At 41.3% G+C, this 10,380-nt stretch overlaps 1 protein-coding gene across 1 annotated transcript in view; it reads right to left on the minus strand.

Annotated features, from left to right (window-relative positions):
* The window catches only part of SV2C (synaptic vesicle glycoprotein 2C), a 182,042-nt gene extending 176,353 nt beyond the window's left edge, over positions 1-5,689 (minus strand). Inside the window, exon 1 of the mRNA XM_007461601.1 lies at positions 5,110-5,689. Within this exon, the coding sequence (XP_007461663.1) occupies positions 5,110-5,689 (580 nt within the window). The remainder of the gene's footprint in view (positions 1-5,109) is intronic.
* Between the last annotated feature and the right edge of the window lie 4,691 nt (positions 5,690-10,380).

Raw genomic sequence — 10,380 nt, forward strand, 5'->3', positions numbered from 1 at the left:
CTCTTTCCCATCTAATTCACTTCCTACACTGCTGCCAGAGGTGGTTCTCTAAACCACAGGTCTGATGATGCCATCTTGCATACTACAGAATAAAACCCAAACCCCTTGTCTTGGTATTAAGGTCTTTCACAATTTGCCCCACAACTTGACCTTGTCTGCCCCAACAAGATCTGCCTGTCATGGCGAACTCCCCACAAAGTTCAGATCCTTTGACAACTTTAACATGTTCCTGGAATGCCATTCTCCCTCTTTTCTGCCTGGTAAACTCTTATTTATTCCTCAAAACGCTATTTAAACATCACTTCCTAGATTAATTTTTTACCATTTCCCAAAGGAATTCCTCTGTGATTCTAGAGCATTGTGCCCAATAACTCTGTCATGGAGAAAACATAATGTACTTACATTGATCTCTTCACAAGGTACTTATCCCACTGGAAAAAAAAGTTCCTGGATGACACAGATCACAATATACTCATCAGAAGATCTCCTGATGTACCTTGTCAGGTATCTGGCTCACAGTTGGTGCTCAACTAATACTTATTGAATGAAATGGGCTTGCTATTTCCACTTTGCTTAACTCCTTTCACTTTTTAATCCTATAGTAATCTGGCTTTGTCCCAACTACACTACCAAAACTCATCCTGAAAATCACCAGGCCATGTGGAAATTAGGCATTATAGTTGACAAATGATAGAAGAAACACTTAGATGATGTTTAGTTATCATTTAGTTCCCACTATGCTTTGGTTTAGAATATATTATATTCTATCTATTTTGTACTAGTCAACACTTGGCCATGATAGTGTTTTAATTCCTAAAAATTACTAAGCTTTGTGATCCCCATCCAGAAAGCAGGTAGACCAATAATGATCAGGCTCCCTGCTTCACTAGGTGGGTCTCAGGAGGAAACAGCCCCCTCTGAAGGAAGAGCACAAGGAAAGAGCAGCCAGTGAGGTGCTTGCTGTGCTCTGATGGGCGAGAGCTGGGATGCGGCTGAGCCCGGTCATGCCTTGGGGCTGATACCGCCACACATCCTTCCGGCCTGGGGCTTTCCTTAGAACCCAACCTGTCCCGCTCAACTACTCTTAGAGGAACTAAGATGTGGTCAGAGAGGGCTCACTCACACCACATCAGCTGTGAGGCACAGCACTGAGAGGGGAGAATGCTTGATGCCTGTGCGACCCTGTGACAGGGGCTGGGAATCTGGAGGATGTACTGTCACTTCACTCGATACACAGACTCTTCCCTTAAAAAGACTTCCTAGCCTGGCACACCGTGTCTGTTTGAAGAACCATTAGTGGCAGCCAAAACCTTCTTAAAATGCCAGGCCTGAGGAGCCTGTTTCAATCTTTACTACAAGACTTAGGCAGCACCTAAGAGTCGCACATCCCTTCCTTCTTCCAGCAACTTCCGGACCTCCTCTCTCTCCTGGATGCTTCTTTTCAGCCTCCTTGATGACATTTTCCTCACCACCAGTCCCACAAGCAGTATTTGGCAGGAAACCGCCCTCTCCCTGGTTAAGGTCGTGGGCACTTTCATCTTAAATGAGATGGCTCTCAAAATGCTCGGCACCTAAGCCCAAATGGGCAGTGGCCCACTGGGCGCTCTTCTTTGGTTGCTCGCCCCGCAAATCTCAAAGTGATAAGTCTAAAACTAAACCTTTCTTCTTTCTCCCTCGTGCTACAACCTATACTCTGCATTACCTAACTTGATGAATTGTCTTCCTTTCACAAACTGTCCTCTTCCTCCCCCTTCCAAACTAACCAATGACCAGATAGATCCTTGCTGACTCTACCCCTGGACCAGCTCTCCAATCCACACCTTCCTTCCACTGCCTTAGTCAGGTCTGTACCCCTTACGTGGTCTCCCAGCCTGAAGTCTCTTTATTTACACTTCCCTTCTGGTTATTGATACTTGCTTCCTTGTCCTGGCGGTGTGCAGACATCTGTTGTTTCTCCATGCTGAACTATGACTTCCTTGGATACACAAACCCTCTTTTGTTTTTGTTTTTTGTCCTGTTATCCCCTGTGGTAACATTGTGCTTTGCACATAATAAATTCTCAATAAACAGACTTTGGCAATAGAACATGGATTATCTTAAAGGGATGGTACTTATTCCCCCAAAGGACAGCTCATTAGATAATTAATTAAACATTTGCTCTAACCTCTTCCCAGCCCGATTAACAATGTTACATATGCACACAGGCCATATGCACAGACACACGCACACAAGGTATGCCCTTGACTACCTGGAAGTCAATCTTCTAGCAAACACAAAGAGAGGAGCTATCTCCCCAAAAATTAAAACATAAATTGGTTAGCATTTTTCATTCCTAGTTTTCCTTGAGGGAAATGACACAATGCTTAGTGGCAAATGAGAAATTATTTTGCAAATTTATCTCCTCCCAAGGCTACCAAACATGGGTCACGCATCTTCCTCTCTTGCATTTTGATCCCATTGCTATGACTTAGTGTGGTAATTATATTACAAAGCTATTATCCGATGAAATGAAAATGGCAAAACAATTTACATGCTTGTCTAAAAAAGACTGCATTAGAATGCAATTATAAGTGAAATTACAACGGCAAATTAATTGAAATGCGAGTCTGGAAGGCACAGTTAGGAGACCATTAAAATGCTTCTGTGGAGGACTCCCAACATGGAGTGAAACCACACATTCCTGGGGCCACATTTTTTTTTTTTTTTTTTTTTTGCAGTACGCGGGCCTCTCACTGTTGTGGCCTCTCCCGTTGTGGAGCACAGGCTCCAGACGCGCATGGGGCCACATTTTTAATTCACTAAAGCAGCCAACATTTACGAAGAGATGAAAATATCTGTGCTCCTATTGTTCCCCAGCATTACCTACACTTGCGCATGCCACCTGGGGGTGTGTGGCACCATCAGGGTTTATGGGTTTACGGGACAGACTGACAGGAGCCCCACATGTGATACTGTGCTTCCATTCAGCACAGAGAAGATAAAGGGCAAAAGCTCAGCTTAGATTTTTCTGAAATGCTTCCAATACAAAAGCTAGGATCATAACATGAAAAGTTTGCTACTCTAAATTTAAGCCTGCAAGTATTGAACATTTGTGTAGATGTATTTCTAACTATCTGTCTTCTTAAACCATTCTGCTGATATATTCCATTAGCAAAATCGTGATAAATATTTTGACTCCGAGGCTTACAGTGGGTAGACTTGCTCACCAAGGAAAAAACAAAATACAGTGCTACGTATGAAACAGATATGCTGAAATGATCAATCTGACAAATAACTAAGGACCCTCCTCTGAACCATGATTTGCATTTTGACAGTTGAACATACAAATGAATCTAACAGCAAAAGCCACGCAACCAATATACGTCCCCACTCCCTCCCCTTCACCCCACCCGGCTTCTACGGATCCATCTCTTCCAGGTACGAAATTAAAGAAACAGATGTCTAAGTCAGACAGAGAAAGACAAGTATCACATGATATCACTTATATGCGGAATCTAAAAAATTAATACAGATGAACTTATTTACAAAACAGAAACTCACAGACAGACTCACAGACTCACAGACATAGCAAACAAACTCACTGTCACCAAAGGAGAAAGGGGGGGAAGGGATAAATTAGGAGTTGGGGATGAAAATATACATACTACTATATATAAAGTAGATATACAACAAGGACCTAATGTATAGCACAGGGAACTATACTCAATATTTTGTAATAACCTATAATGGAAAAGAATCTAAAAAAGATATATATGTATAACAATCATTTCGCTGTATACCTGCAACTAACACATTGTAAACCAACTATATTTCAATAAAATTTTTTTTAAATAAACTTTTATAATGAATATTTAAAAATAAAAAAAGAAACAAATGCTAGGAGTGGATCATATAAGAGAAACAAGATGTAAATCCTGTCTCATGCATGATTCTCTCTCTTATGTTGTCACAGAGCAGGTAAGTAGATAACATTTAATTTTTTTTACACAGAAAAATTCTCAGCATCAATAATTGTAACATTACTTAACAGAGTTACTAAACTACGAAAAGATTTGTATGCTTTGGTTTTTCAAACTTTAGTTTTAAAAAGTCCCTTGGAAACAGAGACACCAAGTATTCTTTCTTTCTTTCACAGACTTTGAAACACATAAAGGTTTAATATGCACATAAACATGTTCTCTGAGGTGAGCTGAGCAAAAGGGGTTTGAAAGGCCTCATGACTTAATGTACCAAGTGTTTGACGTGGACCTTAAGCTTTGGGGATAGTCTGCTGTGCGCATGTTTCTTGGCCTTCTTATTTTCACTCCCGTAGGCAAGTGGGAATGTTAACTAGAGCTGTGTAACAGTATGGACCTTGAGTGCATGGTAACTTTAAAACAAAAATCAAACCTGCTCTCTAGATATTTTATAGAGAGGTCATATTATTTTAACACATATAATTTAAATATTAATATGATTTGAAATTGATTTTTAAGTCCTGTGAGGAAAGGAAGTTTTTCCAGTGTAGGCAAAAAGGTACAAACTTGGAAAAGGAAAAAGTCATCTAGAGACAATTCTATAAGTAAAGGTAACTGAAAAAAACCAACAAGCAAACATACACATAGATTATAGAAAAAATAAAAATTGTTAGAGTCCCGAAATTATTTAAACCATAATGTTATAGATAAATTTGAAATTTGATATCACATTAGTCAGAGTTTTGTAGAATTAACCTCTGTATTTAGAAAAGTGTCAGATAAGTTTCGTATAATGGCTTTGGAAGTTAATAAAGGAGAAACTAATGCAACATTTGTAATAGTGTAAGTTAAAATGTATTGCTCTAACTTACTTCAAAATGCATAAAAATAAAAGTGGGACTGATGGATAGATAGATAGATAGATGGATGGCTAGGTGATAAAGAAAATGCCGTAAATCTTAACTAGAGAATCTGGGTGGTGGATATATATGGGCATCACTGTACCATTCTTTTGATTCCTTTGCATGTTTAAAATTTTTCAAATGTTGGAAAAAACGCAGGGCTCCATATGAAAAGTATTTATTCTATTTGTTAACTGTCCTCAACAAATAAAGCAGTTTCAGAATGTGTCTCTCTGACATGATGCACTCACCTAGCCATCCGGATCCCGAATCTGGTATGCACAGGTCTGTCTCAGCGCTGGGCAAAACAAAGCCCACGACAAACACCTCCACGCCATCCGCCATCAGGGCCATGCCCAGGACAAAGAAAAGGGCCCACTGGAAGCGGCCGTGACCACACTCTTGGATTATCAGCTCATACTGCTGGGCTAGTTCTTCCTCGTCAGCTCTCCTCTCTGATTCCAGCTCCTGGCGGTCCTTGTACTCATTGCCCTTGGGCTGCCCCACTGCCACAATGCTGTCTTTCCCTTGGTTCATGCTGGGGATGCCCTGATACTCCCCTTCGTAGATTTCATCATCTTCATCGTGACCCTCAGTTGCTTCACTGGAGCCTTCATCATCATTGGCCTCCCCATTATAGGTTTCTCCCGGTGGGTAATAGTCATCATCCTCTTCCTCGTCTTGGAACCGACTGTAGGACCTCTGGGTGTATTCATCCTGGGCCCGGTCCACTGCTTGATTCACCTTCTTTACAGTCTGTTTCTTCACCTCTCTGGCAATGTCCTTGGCACCCTTCATCAGTGAAGTCCTATCCTTATAGGACTCTTCCATCTTACCTCAACTGATGGCCAATGAGAAGATGGGAATTTTTCACAGACTCTGGTCAGTGGTTCAGTCCTGACAGCATCATCCACTTTGGGTTCAAAATGGAACTGCAAGAGAAGAAAAACCACAGAAGATATTTTTAATTTTTTTCCATGTCTTTTTCACCATCTAATTCTTGGTCTCTTTTCACTGGCCCCATAGACTAAGACACAGAATTCACTTTTCCTTTCTTTTGAGCACTCAGTTGGCTGGTTCTCTGCTCAAGTGAGATCAGAACTTGGAGTATTTAGGGGTTTTACTATTATTATTATTGTTTTTAAGGAACTCTGTCTCCTGGGTAAGTTTGCATAGAATGCACAAGCATTCCCCTGAAAATACAACGGAATATCTTACACCTTTATAAGTACATCCAACTTATTTCGAAAGTGCTAGAAAGACAGACCCTGACTGAGACAAGTAATACTGCTCACAGATACATACATATGCTGCAAAGGCAAACCCAGAATAATAAAAGAATCCTGTCTGACCGCATTTCCTCACAATGAAAAAACAAACAAACAAACAAAAAAATAAGCAAGCATCCCTATATACAATGCTATCAAATCATATATGGGCACACCTCATTTTACCGTGCTTTTGCTTTATTGCGCTTTGCAGATACTGTATTTTCAACACGTTGAAGGTCTGTGACAGCCGAGGGTCAAGCAAATCTATTAGCGCCATTTTTGCAACAATATTTGCTCACTTTGTCTCTCCGGCACATTTTGGAAATTCTTGTAATATTTCAAACTTTTTCCTTATTTGTCATGTGATCTGTGATCAGTGATCTTTGGTGTTACTACTACAACTTGAAGGCTCAAGTGATGTTTAGCGTTTTTTAGCAATCAAGTATTTTCTAATTACGGTATTGTCTATTATTTTTTAGATACAATGCTATTGCACACTTAACCAACTACAGTATAGCATAAACATAACTTTTACAGCACTGGGAAACCAAAAAAATTTGTGTGACTTGCTTTATTGCAATATTCACTTTACCATGGTGGTCTGGAACCGAACCAGCAATATCTCTGAGTTATGCCTATAAATATTTATAAAATACATTTCCTTTGTACCTTCATTGTATCTCCTTCCAGTAAATGATAACTCACAAGGCACCCAAAACTGACAATGAGTATTTTCCCCTAGTATGGCAGTCATATCTGTAGGAAATTGGAAGCGTTCATCAAATGATTTGACAGACATTTTTGATAATCACTGAATTAGAACATGTGACTTGTCCAGTGGGGACGTGCCCTTTCAGAAGCCACCCCCAGGCCAGCAGGGACAGGGAAGCCACTCCCTTCCCAACGCACCCTGTAAGAACCCCAGGTTCTTTGTCCCTACCTCCTTCATCTCTAGACACCCACCCCTGCAACACACACACACTGCCTGCCACCTTATCTGACTGCAGTTAGCTGCTGCCTTGGATACCAGAGTCAGCAGCCTCCCAGGACCCATCACTTGGTCCTTTCTCATGGACAGCCCCTTAGGTCCTGGCTCAATCAGGCTGACTTCTTTCACTTGTCCACTGAACTGTCTGCTCTGGTGGCCCAAGTCAGCCAATATCAGGCCCACCTTGCACAGAAATGATATGAAGGTGAAAAAAATCATTCTCCCCCATCATTAATTCCCCAAGCCTTGTGCTGCAGCAGTATTCCAAATACTGATGCATATAATGGCCATTTCTACTCTGTTCTTTTGCATCCAGTGTAAAATACTTGGTAAGCGGCTATTACAAACATACATTTAAACTGCTCTTCCAGACATGACAGACACACCCAGCAATAAAGACAAAAAGATGTTTGTTTGTAAATGGATTGGGCATCATTACCACTGGATACCTGCAAATGGCCAGCAGGCAAAACGGAAGCATGGTTCTGCTCAGGCCTGTGTTTTAGAAGAAGACAAAATGAAATGAAAATAAACATATGATTACAAGGCTTTTTTGCCAAATGTCTTCATGATGTTCCTGTTTGTTCTCCCTTTTCTTTCTATTTTGGAGAGCTGAGAGGCAGGGGAAGGGAGAGATGGGAGGATCCGTATGGAGAGTAAGATGGGAAGGCATTGAGAAACGAGGTTGAGGATGGAGCACTCAGAAAGGTAAGGGGGAGGCAGGAAAAGAGAGAAGGGAGGATGACGATAGATGATGTTGGCAATGGAGAGATGTCTCCTACTTTAAAAATAAAAGGCAAAATTAAAAGATTTCACACAACAAATGGAGTCAACTGGTCTACCATTCATAAATGGACGATTAAATCAGACACGGCACATCAGCTGCTTCCTGGGCACCACGGCAGCAAAAACACCATTAAAGGAAAAGACTGGTGAGTGTGAAAGCAGAGCCTGACCCCTGTAACATGCCATCTACAAACAGCATGCTGGTTAGTAATGGGAAGCTTCCTCAATTGTTTTTTCTAATAAACAATAAAGAAATTGACTGTATTTGACTTTCATGCTTTTGTTCCCAGGCACAAATATTCTCATCACAGGCTTTAAGGGGCTCTCACCCACCAAAATTTCCCAGTATGGGAGCCACGTCGATGACAGAAAACAGGCATGGTGTCCTGAAAGTCATGATTGTGACTAGAAAATGGATAATTCTAACTCCCTAAGGAATCTAATCACATGAGTAATGAAAAGACATTTAAAAAAATTTTACAATTAAACATTTTGGTTTTGAAAAAGAGAAAAAAAACACTTCTTGTAAAACCGTTTCTGACTCTGAGACCAAAACAAAGCCGGTGTGTATGTAAGTTCTCTTTGGGACTCTGGGTTCCTCAGCCAAAAATCAAGGCTCCAGTTGATTTTTGGATCGTTGATGGAAGAGATTAGGTCTATACAGTTTGTAGTCTCACTAAAGTAAAGCAGATTTTTCAGTGCTTTTGCCTTAAAACGGGCAATTAGGAATACTTATTCAAAACTTCGGTTTAAATCCAGATGTTTGTAGATGTCGCCATTGGAGGAAGACTCGGGGAAGGGCAGGATCAGGGGGGTCTCTCTGTGTTATTTCTTAGGACTTCATGTGAATCTGCAATGGCCCCAAAATAAAATGTTAAACCGGAAAGTAAGTTTCTACCACCTACACCTGGAAAATATGCAAGATGTTTGGCCAGTGGGCAGATTACTCAGGGGGAGAGTTATCTATGACTATTACTCTTTCTGGTAAATGGAAAAATGCAAAAAGCTGGGCTCATTCCAAAGGTCACCAGGAAGATGGCAGCCTGGGGTTTGTGCTGGAAGGCCAGGCCTGCCTTAAAGCAGCAGTTTTCAGGTGTGGCCTGCACACCAGGGGTGGCCTAAGGGACGTCCATGAGCAGCTGCTTATCATATCATCAATGTCTGCAAACAATATACCTCCGTTTCAGGGTGAATCACCCAGTTACAGCACATGTATGTGCCAGGCACGATTTTAATGAAAAACGGCTGATTTAGTGCTTACTCTATGCCAAGAATTGTGATAAGAATTTTACAGTAAGTGCCCTACATAGGAACCTTCAAGTTGCGAACTGTCAAAAGATGCGAACATGTGTTTGCACGTCCAATCACGTAAGTTATTCCGTGTGCCTGCCATACATTGTCACGTGCATGCACCCTCTACAAGTGGCTGTGCTTTTGTGTACTTTACTATACAGTACTGTATAGAGTACAGTAGTATAGTATGTTTATAGCAAGCCCAGGATGTTCAGAGGCAAGGGTAAAAGCAGCAGAGATGTAGCTGGTACTGCTAAGAAGCGCCAAGAGATAACAATGGAAACAAAAGTGAAAATAATTGAGTGGAGCGAGGTGAAAAGATGCTAGATGTCGCTCGTTCTTATAACATGAACTGTTCAACCATCGGCATTATTCTGAAGAACAAGGACAAGATCATGGAAACGTGAAGTCTGCTGTGTCAATGATGTCGACAATAATATTAAGAAGAGTGGAAAAGTGATGGAGATGGAGAAACTGCTCAGCATCAGCATCAAGTCCTAATCAGCTTAATCCTGATTCAAGAGAAAGCTAAAAGCCATTATGAAGACTTGAAGAAGAAACACAGTGAAGAATCAGAGGGCATGTCTCTTAATGCCATCCATGGCTGGTTTTATGCTTTCAAGTCTAGAGCCAACCTTCACAATGTAAAAGTAAGTGGCGAAGCAGCAAGTGCAGATACGGTAGCAGCCCGTGAATTTCCTGAAACGCTTCGAGAAATTATTGATGAAGACACGTATTTACCTGAGCAGGTTTTTAATGTGGATGAGACAGGGCTGTACTGGAAGAGGGTGCCAGACCAAAGTTACATCAGTAAGGAGAAAAAGTTGATGCCGGGCTATAAAGCAGCAAAGGATAGGCTAACCCTGTTGTTTGGTGGCAATGCTTCCGGCGATACAAAGCTGAAGCTCTCTTAGTTTATCATTCAGAGAACCCAACAGCCCTTAGAAACATAGCCAAGAGAGCCAAACACTCTTCCTTGTGTTTGTGTGGAAGAGTAACCCCAAAGCCTGGGTTACACAGGCCATTTTCCAGGACTGGTTTTCCCACCACTTTACCCTGGAGGTAGAGAAATGTTGCTTGGAAAAGGATGTCCCATTCAGTATTCTTCTGCTGCTCGACAATACTCTGGGCCACCCCCCATTTATGGACGACTTTCATCCCAAGGTCAAAGTAGTGCATCTGCC

This window comes from Lipotes vexillifer, unplaced genomic scaffold, assembly GCF_000442215.2.
Source record: "Lipotes vexillifer unplaced genomic scaffold, Lipotes_vexillifer_v1.1 scaffold779, whole genome shotgun sequence".
Taxonomy (NCBI): domain Eukaryota; kingdom Metazoa; phylum Chordata; class Mammalia; order Artiodactyla; family Lipotidae; genus Lipotes; species Lipotes vexillifer.